A 20,202-nucleotide genomic window follows, 5' to 3' on the forward strand; every position below is an offset into this window, starting at 1 on the left:
GCTTATCTCCAGCAGCAGCTTCAGGGAAGGGAGGTGGGGGGGGCTTAAATTTTTGGGGGGTCTCTAATTAGCCCCCCCTCCTTTTTTTGTACCCCTCCATGCAGGACTTCATACGGGAGCTCCTCACCCAACTCAAGGGGCTACCGAAGCAACAAGTCCTCCAGCGACCCAGCCCGGAGGACCCCAACCCACCCCCCCCGTGACCCCCCCCACTCGTGACCACGGGGTGTGGGGGATGTGGGGTCACCCACTTCCAGCACCCATAAGGGGTCCCCCACCCCCCTCCAGCACCCACTGTACAGTATTTAAGCCCACCTACCATGTAAATCCTTTGACCGCCCCTGGAATAAAACCTCGCTGCGTCACATGGGTGGGGGGTGGCGTGTGGCGGGGACGCCCCCAAATTTGGGGGTCCCCCCCAAAAAACAGGGACGCCCCTAAAAAAATAGGCAGCCCCCCCTAAACAGCTCCCCCCCCAGCATTGCCTGCCTTCCTCCGCCAGCTCCATATTTAGGCATGAGCCCAGCATTGCTCCGGCCCCGGGGGGGACACACACACAACGCCCCCCCCCCCCCCCCCCCGCCGAGGCTCCTTGTCCCCAGGGTCGTCCCCCCCCGCAAAAAAAACTTTGTGTCACTGCGGTGATGAGCTGCCCTGTTCTCAGCACCACCCCCCCCCGCCAGCTGTTTATAGAAGAATCCAGATGTTGAGAACATCTGGCCAGGAAGTGCCCTCCCCCCAGCTCCGTTCCCAGAGGGAGGGCCCTGCAGGGATCCTGACCCCCCCCCAAAAAATGGGGGGCTGTCCCCCCACCTCCCATGCTTGGACCCCTCAAAATCACTTTTATTGTGTCGGAATGGGCCAAAACTGGGGGGGGAGCAGTACCGGGGGGGGGAACTGGGAATACTGGGGGGGGGGTCTGGGTGATGGAGGGGCTGGGTGGCACAACCCGTACCCCAAAAGATGTTGGGGTTCCACAGCCGTGGGCAGGGGGGGGCACCCATGAAGGAGGGACCGTGAGCCCCCAGCATCCTCCCCTGGGAGGGGGTGGGCATGTTGGGGTGCTGCCCCCCCCCGTCCCCCCTAGCCTGGGCACCCCAAAAATGGCTGGGGGCTCCCCAAGCTGAATGCAATCTGGGGGGGCTCCCTGGGGGTGGGACTGGGGGTCCCTGGTGGGGGGGACGACCAGCCCTGGCACCCCAAACGGCACCTGCTGTGGTGGTGGGGGGCAGGATACCCCACAACCCCCCCGCCTGTACCCTACTGTGGGGGGGACCCCCAAAACCCCACCTGCACCCCAAACCCCACAGACACCCCCAGATCCTATAGGTGTTCCCCCAAACCTCCCAGAAGCACCCCCAACCCCCCCAGATGCCTCCCAAACCCCACACCTGCATCCCCAAACCTTACACTTACCCCCCAAACCCCCCACCTGCACCCTGAAACCCCCCAGATGCACCCCAAAACACACACATGCACCACAAACCCCCCACCTGCACCCCAAAACCCGATGCACCCCAACCCCCTCATGTGCACCCCAAAACCTGCCACACCCCAAACCCCCACCTGCACCCCCAAACCCCACACCTGCACCCCAAAACCCTCACCTGCACCCCCCAAAACCCCCCAAACCCCTCACCTGCACCCCCAACCCCCCACCTGCACACCAAACGCCCCTACATGCAACCCAAACTCCTCACATGCACCCCCAAAACCCCCCACCCGCACCCCCAAAACCCACCTGCGCCCCCAAACTCCCCCAGCTGCACCCCAAACCCCCCACTTGCACCCCAAAACCCCCCAGCTGCACCCCAAACCCCTCACATACACCCCAAAACCCACCAGACACACCCCAAACCCCTCACGTGCACCCTGAAACCCCCCAGATGCACCCCAAACCCACCCAAACCCCCACCTGCTCCCCCAAACCCCCCAGACGCACCCCAAACCCCAGGATGCCTGATGCTCAAACCGTCAGCTCCTCAACAGGATTTGGAAGATACCCCCGAAAAAGGGAAGAAAAGGGAAAAAAAGAAAACCCCAACCCCAAGCCCCAATTTTGGTGCAAACCCCAGGTATTTCCATCAACGACCTTGACTCTGAAACAATTATTTACACATTTATTACAATCGCTCTTCTTCGAAACCTCCGGCAGGTAGAAAAAAAAAATAAATCCCCCCTGACTGGCTTCAATAGCTGTTGTTTTTTTTTTTTTTTTTAAATCCTTATAAAATAAAATAATAAATCATTTTACAAAAAGTTCAGGTTCTTGCCCCGCTCAAAGCAAACCCTGGCTGCTCGAAACACTGAGGGAAAATTATTTCGGGGAGCGATGGGTTGAGAAAAACCCATCATAAATTTGAAGGAGTGATAAAAAAACCCCAACTTTATCGCTGAAAAAAATAAGTGTTTTGGGGGTTTTTCGTGGCCTGGTGGAGCCAGACTGTGCTTACCACAGTGCCAACTGCTCGAAAATGCATTCCCCCCCCCCAAGAAAAACCACATGGTGGTGGGTTTTCCATGCAGTTGGTTTTTTTTTTTCTCCAGTTGCATCGATGGTGATTTTCCAGCTGGGAACTGGGTTTTAACTCCTTTTTCTGATCCCATCCCATGGTGGGAAGGATGATTTTCTCTCCACAATGGGAAAAAAAAGGCACCGAGAGCTTCCAAGCGCAGACCTGCCTTTTTCTGGGGGGAGAGGGCGAAAAAAATGCCCCTTTTCCGGATGCAAACTACGTACGAGCAAAATAATTTGAGATTAATAATTTAATTGCAATAATACAACCTTTTTCCTTCTTGTTTTTGGTTTGTTTTTTTTTTTTTGGTAGCCTGAAGAACTTTTGGGGGCTGTAAATATTTCGTCACCTTCTCGGGGATTCCAAGGGCCCCGGTTGTCTTGAAAACCTCCAAGAAACGGCATAAAAATATTTACTTCCAAAAAAAAATAAAACCAAACCCAAAGAAACGGGAGACGCCCCCCCCCCTTCCCCATGATTACAAAAGCAATTTTACATGGGTATTTTTGTTTTTTTTTTTTTGTGGATTTTTCATGGTTACTCCCGTTCGCCACAGCAGGATTTTAGAAAAAGACTATAATACAAAGATTTTTAGTTAATTCTGCTGTAAAAAATGAACCCCATGACCCATCGGTGCAGCTTTTTAAATAATTGCGGTAATTTTTTCTCCCCGAGCGGAGACGGAGAAGTCAGGTTTGAAATGCAGTGTTTCTTTCTGCCCCCCCTCCCTGGATGATTTCAATTGGGTTTTTTTTGAAGGGGGGGGGAAGCACTAAAATAAAGAAAACACTGGTTGTTATCACAGAGGGAGATGTTGATCCTTCTTTTAAAACGCGGCTTGGGGAAACTCTCTTTAGTTACAGCAGAAACCGGGATTTATATACACGTTATATGGCTAAAGTGAGCGCTAATGGAATTAAAAGGAAAAAAAAACCCCAAACCAAACAACCCCTCCCCCAAATAAATCAAATTACCAACACTGCGCTGCTAATTCAATGCACGGAGCAGAGTCAGGGTTTGGTTTTGTTGGTTGGTTTTTTTTTTTTTTTTTTTTAATACTACTGGCAGAAAGGAGAAGCCGTGGGATCGAAACCCTTAAAGACATCTTTAAGGGAAGCAGCATCTTGCTGCTCGCTGTCCTGTGCCGGGCTGTTCCCCGCAAATGGGCTTCCCGATCCGGATTTGGCGCTTTGTTTGACCATGCCGTAAACGGAGGGGACCGGGAGGTTGTGGACCCCGGGTTGGGGGGTCGTTTCTTGGGCAGGGGGGGGTGGCGGGCAGCGGCTTTGGGACGAGGCCGGTTATAGCTGTTGTACCTGTCCGTAGCAGATTCGGCGCTCGCCTTCTCCAATTCGGGTTGATCTAACGCCGATCGCCGGATGAAAAGGGGTTCCTTGGTTTTACCAGTCATTTTGCCGGAATCTGAGGATTTGGAAGATGAATTACCTTCGTTAGGAGACTCAGAAGCTTTGCCGCCCGAGCTCGGAGTCCTGGGATCATACAAGCTGATGGCGCTCAGCACACTGCTCTGCCCGCTGCCTTTGCTCAGCCCGCCGGCTGTCAGCAGCCGAGGGTCATAGGGAGCGATGGCTGGGGCGGCATCGCCAGCAGACACCAGCTCTGCCGTTTTAGGGGTTCTAGAAACCCCCGTTTCCACAGATTTTTGTAACCGGGGATCGGCAGGGGCTTTCCGCATCCGAGGGTCACTGGGTTTGTCGCTCTGGCTGGAAGATGGGCTGCCAGCCGCGTTCACAGTCTTTAATATCCTCGACAGGAGCTCGAAATCGGGGAGACCGGTGCCTGAAGAGGAACCGGTGTCCCCTGGTGCCATTCCCCCTCTCTGCCTGGGATCGGAAAGACCCGTTTGGGATCGGTTAAGACGCGGATCGAGGGTAGGCATGGATTGAAGGGCAGCCGGGATGGGAATAAACTCTTGCTTTGGGATCGGCAGAGGAATCAGATCCTCTGGGCTCCACAGGATCATCCGGGCAAAGCTGGGTTTGTTGAGGACAACGTCTTTCTTGATGTGACTGAACTGCTGCAGCTGGGAGCGGGGATCCCGCAGGGAATGGCCCGGGAGAGCATCTAAGGGGATGTTGACCGGTTTATCCCGTAGAGCCCTTTCCCCGTCCTCCTCGTCAGGGAGCAGGGGGGGTTTCTGACTGCCGATGACACTGGAATGAGGAACTTCTGGTTTGGGGGTGGAGGAGGGAATGTGTCGCGCAAGCCTGGGGTCAGTGGGTCCCGAATCGCTGGGGAGAGATGGGATGGAAAGGTCCACGTTTCGGGAAAGCCTGGGATCCCGTAAACGCGGATCGGCAGGACGACCGCTCCCTCCTGCTTGGGCTTTTTGCAGGCGAGGGTCGCTCACACCAGAAGGTGGCCCAATTTCTCCGTGGGAGGACTGGGCGTGAGGTCTGCCGGAGCTTTGTTGCCTTAGGGTTTTCAATATTGAGGTGACGCTACTTCCACCGTCATCTTCGTCACTGGAATACCAGTTACCAGTATCACCTGGGAGGAAGGAGAAGAGAAAGCAGCTGATTAAAGGCAATTAAAGCACCGTCAAGCCGCAATGCTGAGGAGGTCCCCCAAAATGCGTTCCCTCTCTCCTCTCAACCCAACGCTGCTCAAATTCCTGACCGTCCCTAGGTTTTGCCAAAACTGGGGACCATGTGCGACAGCCTTGGCCTCCCTGGTCTCATTTTCACACCCCAAATTACTGGTGAACCATAAGCATCCCTCTCTTCCTCTTCCTCCTGTCTGCAGCAGGCTCTAATTTCACCACAATTTAAGCCAGCAACCCTATCTCATTCACCTTCTGGCCAGCTGTTCCCATTTTTTCGGCAGACCTGCTCCACTTCCTTCACCAGCAACGTGCTCTTTCGATGCTGGGGATTTTCTTTGAGGTGTTCAGCACCCCTTGTTCCCTAAAGAATTCCTTCCTGATACTCCCATTTCCCCGACGGCCCCCTCTTTTTCAGAGATCACACCTCCGGGTGGGTAGAAGCCGAAGCACATTCAAGTTATCCCCTCCTCAACGCATGCGGCTTTGAATGGAAAATGTATTTTGCCACTTGCCTTCCTCATTTTCACGTTCCTGCTTATTGCTCTCAGCTAGTCTCCGAGCTCTCTCCTCTTCCTCTTGCTGCTTCTGCTGGATTCTCAAGTAAAGCGCTCTTTGCGCCGATGGCATGAAATCAGGGATGCTGCCCGGTGGTTTCGGTAAGCCGGGCGGGCCTCCTTCGCACAAGGCATCGTGATCCAAGGATGGATCAGGGAACATGTGCTCTCCCGGAGGCCCTTCCATATCGTCGTAACTGCCGTAGTCTTCTGCCAAGGAAAGATCACCACGTGTTAAAAAGAAAATCTCAAAGCTGCGAAAAACAACCCAATTTTTCCCCCTCTCAGCCTGTTGCTGTGCCTGGGCATCTCGAGAACAACCTGTCTCCCAGCCGGCATGTCCAGCAAAAGCACCTAAGAGCCAATCCTGGCAGATCCTCAGGACTTACCTGGGTCTCCCATCATGCCGTGATCCATCTCCAGACCTTCTTGCTGCTGGTAGAAATTATCATAGAAACCTTGTGCTGGTGGGATGGGCGGCATCATGCCGGAGTGCGGGGAATCATCTGGTCCGTAGGGCATCATGGGGGGTCCAGGACCCATCGGAGGGCCAGGATTCATTCCTGGGCCCATTGGCATGTCCGGGTGCATGTCCGGGTGCATATCCGGGTGCATGTCAGGGTGCATGTCCGGGTGCATGTCGGGATGCATGTCTGGGTGCATGTCAGGGTGCATGTCGGGGTGCATGGGTCCAGGCATTGGCCCTGGGGGTCCTCCTGGCCCAGGGAACCTGGGAGGAGGTGGACCTGGGTGCCTGAAAGAGAAAACAGAAGAAAATCCGCTTTAACACACACTCTCTGCTTCTGGAGGGAGGGACCCAGGGCTCTAAGAGCCAAAAATGTGACCCCCAAATGGAGAGAAACCTCTTTTCTATGCATTCACACCCACCATCAGCGGCTGCGTCAGAGCGTTAGAGCAGAGCTCATCGTTCGACACAAAAATCTGCCATCCCCATCCCTCTCCCCGCTACCTGGAGATGTTGAGACTCACCTGACACCCAGCTTCTCCGCCAGCTGCCCAGTTGGCCGCACGACGATCTCAAACAGCGAGGGGATCTTCTTGTACATGTCCTGTTGTTGCTGCAGCTGCTGCGGTGACAGAGGCTCGTGCATCGGCGGCGGCATCTGTGGCCCCGGTGGTGGAAGCGGTGGCGGCGGAGGGGGAGGAGGGCCTCCGGGGATGGGTCTCCCGTTGGGAGACGTTGGAGCCGGCGGTCCGGGTGGGCGAGGGGGTGTGGGCAGCAAGCCGACCCCAGGGGGTGGTTTGGGGAGGGGATTGATGCCCTGTTTCTTTAGCTCTTCAACTTCTTTCTCATCCTCTGCACCTGCTTCTGCATCATCCGCCAGCATCTGAGAAAAAAAAGGAGTTAAGAGCAGATCCATGGAGCTGCCCAGCTGACCAACACGTTCCAGAAAATGTCTCCCTCCCTTTCCACCTCCAGGATCTACTTCCACAGAAGAAAAACAGAGGGTGAACCTGCGTTAACACCCCTCTGTACCTTGTCCAGAAGCTCCCGCGTCTCCTCTGTGAGCGGATCATGAGAAAACATGCAGTCATCCCCGTTGATACAGTTGCCTGTGGTGTGGAACAGCTTGCAAGGGAAATCTCGTAACATTTATTAAGGAGAATAAACCCCAACAGGGAATTACTCCTTTAGCCAGAGAGGCTATAGATGCTTTTCACTTTGAAATGTGGCTCTCAACGTGTAGGATTTTCACGGCCACAACAGTGAAATTAAACTCCCGTCACAAGAAACACCCCACTTTCCTTTCTGCTGGATTTTCCTGTAGGCACAACGGCCACAAACCTTGTTTCTTCAACAGGAAAGGTGAGGCTAAGAAGGAACCGGGATGGCTCTCTGCAGCCCTGGTCGTTCAGCCTGTCAGCGGAGGATGTGTTACCCAGGAATGGCCTTTTTTTTTCCCCCTGACCCCCCCACATGCATTTATGCAGAGTAAACAAGACTAATTTAAGGCTGGCTTAATGAAACAGTCAAAACCAAAAGGATATCATGCATGTAAGGGCAGTTTTCAGCCCTGGCGCAGTAGCCGGTGATGTAGAACTTGCACAGTTCCCGTTTCTTTGGTAGTTCAATGTCATGACTGAAATTGCAGTGGTCACCCTGTTCAGAAACAACATGACAGCGTGTTAGCAGATGCAAGCGTGAACACGTTTGTCAGCAGCCCATAACACACCTAGGACGGACAGGGAGATGTGTGCTTTTTACAAAATGGTCTTTGTAGGCATGAATCCCTCCCTGAAATCAGTTAAAACCTGGACCTGATGCTTCAGTGACGGTTCCGTATGCGTATAAAGAGATCTACATAAATATTCTTGAATTGTTCCCTTACCCAGGTACATCTGCCTTCCACGAAGTATTTGCAAATCACTTTCCCTTTCTTATCCGACTGCTGGTGGGGTTTGTCGTGGTCGTTCCGCCGGTAATTTCCACCACCTCCTCCATCCTGTCAGAAGCACATTATGTTAGTTGACAAAGAATTTGAAATACAAAGCAACGGATTACACGAGAGAAATTAAAACTTCCTACGCAGCCATCTCTGAGAGGGAACAAGACTGAGATTTGGGATGAAAAAGGGAGGCAAAGATGAGCGCGCTGAGCCTAGCAGGCCCCTGAGCACGGCTTGAGGAACCTGTCAGTGGATCAGAATCCAAAACATCCATCTCTTTCAGAGATGGGACAACTTTTGTGGATCCTGGGGAAGGCCCGTTTGGTTTTTTTGCTCCTGCGAAGGCTTTCTTCGAAACCTGACTGGATTTACAGAGGGGGGTGGGGGAAAGGGGCAAATCCAGCACTGCAGCAAGCCATTAGAAAACAAAGAGCTACTTACTCCCATGTCGTCATCGTAGTAATCATCATCTTCATTCATTCCACCACCTTTCCCCATCCCACTTCTGTTTCCGCCTCTGCCTCGTCCTCTGCCCATTCCTTTATTTCCTCTTCCTCTGGGGCCACGACCACGTCCTCGATTTAAACCTGAAACAAGCCCCCTTCTTTCTAATTTCTCTCCTTCCATAAAACGTGTGCGAGAGCAGAAAGCAGGGACCATCCCAGCACAGCTCGTTACCCACTCACCCCGTCCACGATTCTCCTTACTCCTGCGGTACTGATTCAGCTCTTTCGAGTAGTCATCGTACTCGTCATCACCCATGGGCTCCTCATTATCGCAGTACTACAAACGAGAAGGATCGGTGCTTTCAGTGAGCAGGGATGAAGCGCAGCTCATTCCCCCTCAAACACAGGCATCCTGATCATGAAAAAGAATACTCTCATGCCTCCGTGGTTCTCTGGGAGCAGGTCAGAGACTCGGGCACTTACTTCCATCTCTTCTTCATACATTTCCTCCTCTTCCTCGGGGTGGTCACTTCTGCCTCGCCCTCGGTTCCCTCGGCCCATGCCTCGGCCTCCTCTCATGCCCCCTCTGCCACCTCGCCCTCTGTACCCTCTGCCTCGGCCACGGCCACCTGGTGAAGCAAAGGGATGGGGTCAGCTTTGTGCTGTGTTTCACCCCTCAAGTACATTAAAACAGCACAAGAATATCCCAGACAAGGAAAAATAAATGATAACCTTTCAGTACGGGATTACCAGTGCCTTAAAAACTTTTTCTAAGTGAATCAGTTTTTAATATTCTAAAAGAATGGATTTTTAAGAAGCCAAATGATAACTTTCTTTAAAAAAAAACAATGCCATGTGACCACGTCAGCTGCTGCACAGGTACGTTAGACTGGTAACATAAATCTGTGTACTCCAGATGTGATGACATCAGACTTGTTACGCTATCGATCGACTTAATTTTCCTTTCAAATAAAGGTTTTGTTCTATTTTATCCACTACATGCTTTTAAAACGATCTATGCTAGCAAGAAAAATGCTTATTTAAAACATTAAATTATCCATGGGGATCTGAACTTTTGCCTCAGAGTGGAAAACAGGAAAAAACACTTTCCCCTGTCGCAAACTAACACCAAAGAGTTGTTTAGGCCATTGCAGCGGGCTCTCCATAGGCAGGGCTTCATGCAGGCCAGGCAGTTAACCTTCATGAAGCTTCTTGCATGCGTCCAGCCTTATTTGGCCACAGACCAGCTAAATGAGCTGCAGGTAACGAGTGTCAGAGATACGGTGAGAAAAGAAATGCTTAGATGTACCTCGCCCCCGGTGAGAGCCTTCCTTCGCTCTCCGGTATTGATTCAGCTCTTTTGCAAAGTCATCGTAATCTTCCTTCCCTATATCTTCATCCTCTTCCCCCTCGTACTGACCGTACTCCTCATTCTCGTAGTCCTCATACATGCCATAATTCTTGCTCTCCATTTTAGAGTAGCTCTTCTTTTGCATGGGAGCGCTGTGAGAGGACGGATACTGCTGGTGGGACTTTGAGAAAGGCACAGAGGTTAGTGATGAAGGAAAGGAATAAATCAAGCCCAATATCATGACTTAATTTTTAAAAATCATTAAGCCCCCCCCCCCCCCCAAATAACAGCTAGGTGAAAAATCAACAGGCTAAAGGACCAGAGCCAAAGCATGTGGCCCATAGATGGAGCCAGACGGGCACCGGCGCTCAAAGCTTGCAGCGGCTCTGAACCGGAGAGCAGCTTCCCCTTCTCTCTCTGCTGGCAGGTACTTACGGAAGAGTAGGGAGGGCTGTATTCCCTGTATTTTCTGTGTCCCTTTTCACCAGGACTGAAGTCTGAGTCCTCACTGTAATCAGAGAAGTCATCACTGGAAGAAGCATGGCGCTGCAAGGCAAGGAAAACACGTGGTGCCATTTTATTACGGGCCAGCTCTTGACTCTGACACTGCTGCCAGGCCCCTGGCCTTTCTATGCAACACAACTAAGTCACCCTTTGCCGCCTTTTTTTTTTTAGGAAACTCATATTTTGCTTAACAAAATCTTCAGTGTTCACTGAGTTACAAAACTGGAGACCTGTTAGCAGGTTACCTAACGAAGACAAACACGATACGCCTTCTGTGCTCCAGAAATTCCCGAAACTTAAGTAACAAACATCATTGATTTTGCAAATCTGGCAGTCTGCAATCCCCTTTGAGGTAAGAATGCTCACAAAGGAATTCCCTAAATAAAAACCTGTTTTCTTCCCACTCTGTGTTCTCAGACGGACAAGAGAGCACTGTAGCATTTTTATCCCACCTGCAGAACTTGGTGCCCCACTGCTGTGCTTGCTAGTCCTCAGGGGAGGAAGGCTGTAAGGATCTGAACCCCAAGAAATCCTGCGAGTGCTCCCACCTCGCAATTACTGTTAGGGGAAGAGCCTCAAACTACCCATAATGTTAGAAGAGAAATTCCCTGGAGACACCTGATGGCAGAGGAAGGCAGACTGGAGCTGGGACCCTGGAGGACCCGGGAGGCAAATGCAGCGCATGGTTCACCTTGTGTTTGGATTTCCTTTTCTTCTTGGATCTCCTCTTCTCTTTCTCTCTCTCTTTCCGACGCTTGCGCTTCATCCGTCGATGGGCTTTCTCATCATCCGAATCGCTGTGATGCTTCTCTCCTTTCTCCTTCCGACCTCTTTCATGAGATTCGGAGGGATCCTGAGCCTCCTCTCCTCCATCATCCTCCAGCTCCCCTTCTTCCAGTTCACCATCCTCCCTGCAAAGCAGACAGACACGTTTAATTCCCCTTATTCAAAGGAAGAAAATAAAACCTGTTTACTCTGCTCACCAGCCAGCCAGGCACTCGGCTCCCAAAGTGCTCACAAATTCCTAGTTACTGTGGTTTTAAATATTTGACTGCAAATACCGATTCTGTTCCTCTCTGCCACCGAAATCTGCTCAAGCTCTCGCTCAGTCTGGAGTTAAACACGGCAAAGAAGCATCTTGCAAACGACAAACGGAAGCCACAACATTACGGCGCTCAACTTTCCTATGAAATTGCAAACGAACTCCAGGAATGGGAATTGGTGCTTTAATAAAACACTCAGTCCACTCCAAGAACTGAAACTGGTGTTTTAATACAACAAGCAGTCCTCTAGAAGACAAAAATAAGTAAATATCACATTGGTTTGCCAAACCTAGAGATGTGTGCCCAGTTATTTCCACTTTCTTATGCTCCCATTCACGCACAACTGTGGTTAGCAGAGGTGATAAAGCAAATCTGAAACTTCCTCAAGAGGATTCCCCAAGCCCCACTCAATTAAATTCAATTAAAAATTACTCAGATACAGGTTACAAGAAACTTTTTACAACCTCGTAACAGATTAAATGTGTAATACGGCACGAGTTCAATCAGCTCCCTTGTGTTAATTCCTTTTCTCCCAATAGGTCCCAAGTTTGCCGGTGCAGGATTTAAAATGAGAGTGGGGTCTCCTCCTCCCTTTTCACTTACGGTAAGCTATAATTAAACACATAAATGCTGGCTTGTTTATATATGTCATGGTCATTCACAGACAACAATTTAGGAGCGTATAGGCAGTGAATGTTTGACATGCATCCCTCTGGTTGGGTTTTTTTTTTAGGCTATGGAAAGACTGACTTCTTTGGCTGCTGTAAACTCCCCTCTTTAGCACCACAATGGGAACGGCAACCGCGGCAGCATGCCGTGCCATGCCTGTGCTGTGCCACCAGCTGCAGAGAAGGCAGCTCAGCTGGAAGAAGGAGCTGCTGCCACTTGGTAGCTCTCAGGGAAATCTGGAAGCTGAAATGGGGTTTATGAATGGCACACAGGAGCCTCTTGGAAAAAGCTCCACTGCATAAACGAGCTGACCTGTTGATAACCTCAGGTTACATTAAAAAAAAAAACAAACAAAAACCAAAGAAAAACTGAATTATTTCCCCAAACACATTAAAAAACCTATGAAAACCAGCATTAACAATCCCCGGGAAGCATCCTGGGGATGTTTCGGCATGGTGGACAGCAAACACTTGGATACAGCTGCCCGGTCGGACTCTGATGCAAAGCTCCCCTCTTGTTTTTGTTTGTGCTTGCACCATTTTAATAACAGACTAGCTCCAAAATCAAGCTCACTTAAGTATTACTCATGAAGCGCTTAAACCTGACGCATAATTCCTAGGTGTCCATACAAGTTTTAAAGGCGACTATCAGTGGAAATTATTTCCGTTGCAGGACCGCAGCATCCTTCAGGTGTTTGCACTCAGTGAGATCAAGCTTGGAACAAGAGAAACTCATGCTCCGCACAAAGCCGAGCAGAAGTAAGAACATAAACAAAACAAGCTTATGGAAAGGAATTTAAATACTTAAATAAAAGTCCTGTCAAAGCCTCCCTCCTTTCTCTAGAGGGACAGTTTCATCAATAAATGCATTTCAAACTAGAAATGCCACCAGGTTTCTGGATCCAGTTTCCAGAAACCTACTAGCAGAGGACTAGTGAATGAAGCAAAGTGAAACACCAACACAGCTCACCCTGGGCATGGGACAGGCTTGTAGGAAACAATGAGATGCTATAAAGCCCAGTGTGGCCTGATAAATGCCCTCACACCATATGCCTTTGCAAAAAATGGCTATTCCCTTCGGCATCGCTCCGTTGAAATCAGCGTCATTTACCCTCTCCCAGGACTCCTCGCCGGCTGGGGATCACGATTGCTCCTTGCCTTCAGAGAGGAACAAACGTGTGTCGCTAACACCTTAATTGCAATTTTCAGGTGTGATAATTGCTCTTGGTTTTGAAGTACACACGCTTTTACCCTGCCTTGAGTTGCTCTGGTCCGATATCAAGGTTTAAAGGAGACTACACCCCTGGAGCCACGTCCCGACTGATAATCACGTTATTTAATTTGCTGTGGTTACAGAAACGATGACCAAAAAGGCTCCTGACAACAAGTGTACAAATTTTGTGGCCGCTGCAAAGATAATTTGAAAAGTACCAAGCAACAGGACGAGGCCAAACTGTCAAAGCGATCGCTGAGCTGTTTAGCAGATGAATATCAATTATTTTATCAACGTACCTGTCTCCTAAAGAAGGAAAGTCTGAAAAATAATGTTTATAGAGACGCTTAAATACCAAACTACATCTTAAGATGGGCAACATCATCTCCTGCCATTTTTAAACTCCAGTTCTGCCGGATTTGAGTAGGTTTGGGCCAGAAATGATACACCAACCTCTCTGAGGGACTGTGGGGCTTATTTAGAGCTGGGAAAGTGCTCTGTAAACTTTCAGGCAAGTATTATTGAAGCACCGAACACAATGAAACAGAGTAATTTGAAATACGGCAACCGGTAGGTAAGGATGTTTGAAAGCAACCAAATGATTTCTCAGGCAGGATGGAAAAAAATTAAAAGCAATTAAAGCAACGTTGTGCATTTTTGGGGGACGGCTCACCGTGGAGAGTCGCTGCGGGTACGCGGTGAAGAAGCCATGTCTCTTAAGCAACTATTGGTATTGCAGAAAACACTGACTGGGGGAAAATTCTTCCCCGAATCCACACTCATCTCAGGCTTTCCTATTGCTCCTGCTCGCCTGATCTACAGGGGATGGTCCCCGGCGCAGCACGCATCCTCGTGGAAGGACCCACACTGGGTGCCGTGCGGCGTTTGTGACCTCAGTGCCACGGCAATGACGGAACACGGTGGTGATGACGCCTGGAAAAAAAACAAAAGCCCTTTCCAATCGTTATCCCGCCATACTGACAGTGTGGGCACTTTGCTATGGGAAAAATAGTAGGAACGACTGTGTTATGAGAAAGTTCAGTGGGTTTTTTGCTATTCTGGCCACTGAAGGGCAGCGCAAGAATTAAAATATCATCTTAAAATAAATAATGTCACTTTATACAGCCGAGGCTTTGTTAAATTGGGAAATGAGTGGAACTAAGTGACAAATGAGTGGCCTAGACAGCAGATTTACTGTCAGTTATAGCTGATACACCCTCCTAAACCTATTAAAGATATTATTGCTCCTTGCTTGTTACACCTGAAAGAAACCCTGTCAAAAATAAGCCTCTTGGCTGCCATCCTCGGAAAACAACAGTGTTTTTTACTACTTTTAAGAAAAGAAAGAGCTTTGTGTGCTCTCACCTGCTCTATATACGTTAAGTGCGACAGACGCGTACCTTCGTGTAACTTCTACACAATACCCCTATAAAAAAACCCCAATTTAGCAGCCGAACTGCTGGAAGAAACCTTCCTTTGTACGGCGGCTTTTTGCACAAGAGGTGCAGCTGACCGTGAAATCGCCTGCCCGGTGCATGATCTGGTTTTGCCAGAGCAGATCCACGGATGCCAAGAGCGGGGAGGGAGTTCATGTACAAAGGTAGATCTTGGTTTAACTTTGAGGAATGCAAAGCACAGGGTGGGTAAAAACGCTTTTTTTTCTCCCCGAGCGATGCAGGAGAAAGGCTCTGAAAATAAAGCGCAAACGCTCTTGAAGTCACCGGACTGCAAATCCATGCGATTTAATCTCATGATAAGTGAATGTTTGCTTCTAATTTTATGTGATCGTAAGAAAAACGCTTGACAGGGACTTAAGCTGTGCACACACGTGCGTATCTTTAGGATAAACACCTTCTGCCTTGAGCTGGGCAACCATGAGTTTAAAGTTATTTTTAACAATCTGATGTATTTGACAGTGTACTCCATGGGGTGGGGAAATGATCAGACGGCAAATAAAAATTGTAAGCATGGTAAAACCAAGTAAGAACTGAAAACTAACCATAAACCAACTGGCCAAGCTCGAGGGGGAGTGGTTTTTTTGGTAGAGAATGGATCATCCCAGCTGAGAGCAACTCTCCACAACCTATTTCAGAGCAGGATTTAAAACCAGACCCCTCCGTGTGTACAACAGGGCAGGGAGATCGTGCTGCTGTGAGTGGAATTTAGCTCTTTTTAGGACAGACACGTAGTTTTTGCTCATTCTCTGCATTTTAAGGTTTTCTAATGAAAACGCAAGGCCAGGCTTTTCAGACTGACCTCTACATCCAGCTAAAGGTTATTAATCACACATTTAACGCTTCAGCAGAAGTTTACTGCCTCACCAACAACGTGCTCGGAGGAAATGTACCCTACCCCAGCATCACACCTGCACACTCCGCACTGGAGAAAATTATTCAGCGAGATCTCTATTCTTTCACCAAAACACTGATTATCCCAAAGGAACTAAGCTCTCCTCTGGCCCGCCAGTGTGGCTGCCTTACAATTTATTCCAAGTGGAAACCAGGGGAAATACATCAATCAAGAAATAAAAGAAGCACCGCTTTGAAGGCAGCGGGGCCACGCTGCCTCATTCAAACTGTGGGGACTGGGGCAGAAGTCATTAAAATTTATCAGCTTTTTCTATCTTCTATACAGTTGGGTTTGGGGTTTTTTTTTTTTCATTATGGTAACATACATGTTGTACCAATTTATACAAGGCTTGGAGAGAGATCCCTTTAGCCCACTCCTGGCTGTAACTGGGGCAAATCCTCCTCCTGACATCCCTAAAATCCATGTTTTTAAGTGACGTTTATACTAAGGGAAACTTTCAAGCGCTATTTGGTCACAACTCAAGATTTCTCAGGGAATGTGCTTGACTCAGCTGCAAATTCTGAACGTCCTCTCTGCTCGCAGGTTAGCTGCTTCCCGCTCCTCCTATCCAAATCCTTCAGCGAAATCCTAACGCTGAGTGCTGACGTCCTCGCTGCCACAGCATGGCTGATGCCACAGCAACGGGATACATCCCAGGCCCTAAAAAAAAAAGACGCTGGGGTCTGGGATTTGCTTTAGCCCTTCCTTTAACCCAGTATAACAAAGCCTCGCTTGACCCAAGGAGCCTCAGCCGAACAATTACGCCCTTAGAAAAAAAACCTGTCCCTGCAAAAAAAGATTCCTGGCGGGTGCTTTGCTTTGCTATCAGAAGTTGCTCCGATCTTCCAGGGAGCTACTCAGGGTACCGATGTTAAATGGCTGCCTGAGTGTTTGCGCAATTAAAAAGGTAATCTCTAGCAAATCATGAGCACTAGGAGTTTGAGCCCAATTAAAAATGGGTCAGGGGAAGCAAGGCACAAGGAAAAGCCCCAAACAAGAAGTTTGACTCCTACAGCTAATATTTAACTATATTAAAAAACGCCCTACTACTCACTTTATGGAACCAGTCAACAACTCCTGTAAACTTGGCAGTACAATCCCTGAAAACTCCTGACATTCGAACAATCCCTGGTTCTTTGTCCCTCAAAAGGGAGAAAATTAACCTAAAGTGTTCCGGCAGCCTATTTTCTTTCTTTTCTGCCGCATCTGTCCTTTCCAACTCATCCTGGTATGGATAAAAAAATCACTTATGCCGTTAGCAGCAGACAATCAAAAACCAGTTTTGATTTTTCTGGGATCAAGAGTGGAAGTATAAAGCTTAACATGTACATACATTTAGTAAAATAACAGAACAAAGTTACTAATTGAATATATTAGGGGGGAAAAATCAATACTATAAGGTCCCACTCTCTCTGAACCAAAAACATTTCGGCCAGACCAGTAACATTTTCAAGCTCTGATAGTGGACCTTTGATCGAAGGGGAAAAAAAAAAAAATCCCAGATTTATGGTTTTGTGGCAAAGTTAAGCCACAGAAGGTACAGGGACCATAAGGGTCCTGTCACAAAACATTTAAAAACAGTGACAAAAAGGCATAAAAGACACCACTGGATATTGTTTTATGTGAAAACCCCTTTCTGGTATGCGATTAAATCTATAACAAAAAGCCCTGTAATTTGCTATACCAAGTGCTTGCAATATTTTAACAGTTTAAGCAAATGTATATACCTTTTTCTTTCTTTTTTTAGGGAATAAAGACAAGAGGGAAACAAACCACCACAATTTCACACAACTGTATCGGTGTGCTTAGAGGGAACACTGGGCTTTTTTCCACCTGAGGACAATGTAAGCTGGATGAAAAGGGGCAGAAGTGTGTGGTTTTGGTCTCCAGGAAAAACTAACCCAAGAAATTAAATTAGTTGGATGGGGAGGGGGAGAAATACCCAACACTGTGCATGGTGTTCTTACTTCGAACTTGAATCGTGTGAAGTAGCGTGAGGAACATAACGCACCTGATCGACAAAGGAAAAGAAAGGGAGAAGGAAAATTGAAGACGCTAACGAGATTTGTTACAAACTGGGTGCTTGCACTGTATGTCGCTACTTCAATTTCTCTAATTATCCAACATGAGTCTGTATATGGGGATGGGGGAACAATGTGTGATGACATTTGGGAAACAGTGCTTTCTTTGCCACCTTTTTTTTTTCTTTTTGACACACTTTGGAGTTGTTTAAGAAAACTTTTTAACATCTTTTTCTGCTTTACAGGCAAACCCGCACCCAGGGGCAGCCAGTTTACAGTCAACGTAATGGAATGAGGATGGACTTTGCAGACAAAGCAATGGATCCACATCCTACGTCTAGATGGCATCAAGGGTCAGAGTGGTATGAGTTTTACCGAGGCATCTCAGTGCTACTTCACCTGGAAACGTCACAACAGACATATTTGGGAGTAAATTGTGTGCTTTTGTGACTTTTTTTGTCTTTTAAACATTCACATCAGTGGGGTGCATAACTCTATCAGTCATTACAACGGGGGAGAATTCTGCTTGGTTTGTACACACACAGTATCAACTCACTGCTTACTGAAACGTACCCTGCAGATGGTCTCAGGACTTGGTGGCGGGGAGGGGGGCGGGGGGGGAAGGCAGGAAAAGGTATAATTTAATTATTCAATAAAAGAGCTTACTTACAAACCCAACCCTGCATCACATGGAAGACAAACCTCCTCAGAGACAAAGGCATGCTAATGCATAAAAGCAGCTCTCCGCACTGCACACCTGCCCTCCAGGGGAGTGGGAAGGCAGCAAACCTCGGTTTTTTATCTTTTTTTTCCCCCCAGACACACACGCTTAAACTGTTTATTTTTGCCGATACTTTCTGGCTATATGGTTTCAACTAAGAAAAAAAAAAGTGGTAATAAAGGAAATGGCTAAAGTTATGTTTGGGGAGGGGGAAGAAGGTGCTTTACATACATCTCAGAGGAAAGAGGGGGTTCCTGGGGGAGAGATATATATATTTTTTTTAAAAACTTTTTAATACCTGGGAGCACTGGAGGTGAGCCTTTCCCTATCAAAAGCAGGGGGGGGAGGTGATGGAGGCTATTGCACCCCAAGACCCCCCCCCATACCCCCTATACCCCCAATCCTCGCTACCTTCCTATCCCTGCCTGCACTCCCTGATTTGAGCCAAGAAATAATTTTTAAGAAGCAGAAAGAAGACAAAGGGGACGTTAATGAGGCCAGTGCTGCCCAGGAGAAATAACGTCATTAAAGACCTCATTAAGGACCCCCCTCCCCCAAAAAAAGGCAGCTAGGACCCCCCCCCCCCCCCCAAAACGAACTAGGAGCCCCCCACCCCTCTCCCTGGCTTTTCCAGACCCTCGCTCCTCTCATAAACCCCCCCAACATCCCCCCCCGCCCCCGCCATGGTACCCCAGGGCCTGCGCTACCCTCAGGGCCTGGCTCTACCCAGGCCGCGGCCCCCTCCTCCTCCTCCCTCGGCCTCCTACTCTACCCAGGACATCCTCCCCCCCCCTAAATATCCCCGGCTGTCCCTGCCTCTGGCCCCGCTTCCTCCTCCTCCTCGCAGCCCCCCCTCCGGGCCCCGCTCCCCCCCCCCAAAGCCAGGCCTACCCCCCCCCCCCGCCCGCCTCAGGCCTGCGCCCTGGCTCCCCCGCTCACCTCAGGCCTTGTCCCCCCCCCCTCCCCAGGCCCCCATCGCCCCCCCCACCCCCCCGACCCCTTCCCACCCCACCCCCACCCCCCCCACCGGTCGCCCCGCGTTGCCCCCCCCCCCCCCCCCCAAACCTGGTCCGGCGAGCCGGACAGACAGACACAGACAGACAGAGAGGCTCTCGGGAGAGGCGGTTACTGGACCTTTCGTCCGGGCCGTGGTGGTGTTGGAGCGGCGGCGGCGGCCGGGGGAGGCTGCAGCTGCCGCTGTCGTGGTGGTGGCAGGACGGAGAAGGGGGGGTGGAGTGCGGGCTGGGGGGGGAAGCGGCGGCGGCGGGGGGGGACACTCGGGCTCTCCACGGCCATGGGCAAGGGGGGCGGGGGGGCGAACAGGGGGGCACAGTCACTGTACAGCGCGGGGGTCGGCTCGGCACGGCACGGCCCGGCCCGGCCTGGCCCGGCTTATCCGCCCGCCCGCCCCGCGCTCCTCGGGCAGGCACACAAAATGGCGCCCGCCGGCACGCAGCCGCGCCGAGGCAGCGCCCCGCACGGAGGCCGGAAAAACCCGAACGGGGACGGAAAAATCCGAGGGGTGCCGGAAAAAACCCGAGCGCCCCCCCACACCCCCCTCCGGGCCTTAACGAAAAGGTCCGGAGATTGCCGAAGGTGAACGGGAGATGGCGGGAACGCCCGAAGAGTGCCGAGGAGGTGAGGAGAGGACGAATCCATCTGAGCGGGAGAAGGGGGGAGGGGGGCAGCTGCGCAACTGAGCGCGCACGGGAAGGTCCCCAGGCCGAACGACGCGGTCACGCGGGGATGGAATTGCGGAAGAAACACCTCGAGGTGGTTCTCCCGTGGGGTCGCGGGCATGGGGCCGCCGGGGGTCTCCAGGCTGGGGAGAGGGTTCCCTGT

At 50.2% G+C, this 20,202-nt stretch overlaps 1 protein-coding gene and 1 long non-coding RNA gene across 2 annotated transcripts; one reads left to right on the forward strand and one right to left on the reverse strand.

Annotated features, from left to right (window-relative positions):
- The first annotated feature begins 1,975 nt into the window (after positions 1-1,975).
- Positions 1,976-2,950, forward strand: LOC128137679 (uncharacterized). The gene is made up of 2 exons (XR_008233787.1): positions 1,976-2,075; positions 2,829-2,950. It is a non-coding gene; the product is annotated as an uncharacterized LOC128137679 (long non-coding RNA).
- Positions 2,951-3,165: 215 nt separating this feature from the next.
- On the reverse strand, positions 3,166-19,621 carry ZC3H4 (zinc finger CCCH-type containing 4). Its single transcript, XM_052778788.1, is given in 16 exon segments — positions 3,166-3,792; positions 3,795-5,027; positions 5,595-5,846; positions 6,026-6,390; positions 6,627-6,985; positions 7,135-7,244; positions 7,647-7,758; positions 7,988-8,101; positions 8,486-8,631; positions 8,731-8,827; positions 8,974-9,119; positions 9,800-10,022; positions 10,277-10,387; positions 11,037-11,256; positions 13,943-14,202; positions 19,495-19,621. Coding segments are annotated over 15 exon segments (3,816 nt in total). The 5' UTR covers positions 14,053-14,202; positions 19,495-19,621; the 3' UTR covers positions 3,166-3,574.
- Between the last annotated feature and the right edge of the window lie 581 nt (positions 19,622-20,202).

Source organism: Harpia harpyja, chromosome Z (genome assembly GCF_026419915.1).
Source record: "Harpia harpyja isolate bHarHar1 chromosome Z, bHarHar1 primary haplotype, whole genome shotgun sequence".
NCBI lineage: Eukaryota > Metazoa > Chordata > Aves > Accipitriformes > Accipitridae > Harpia > Harpia harpyja.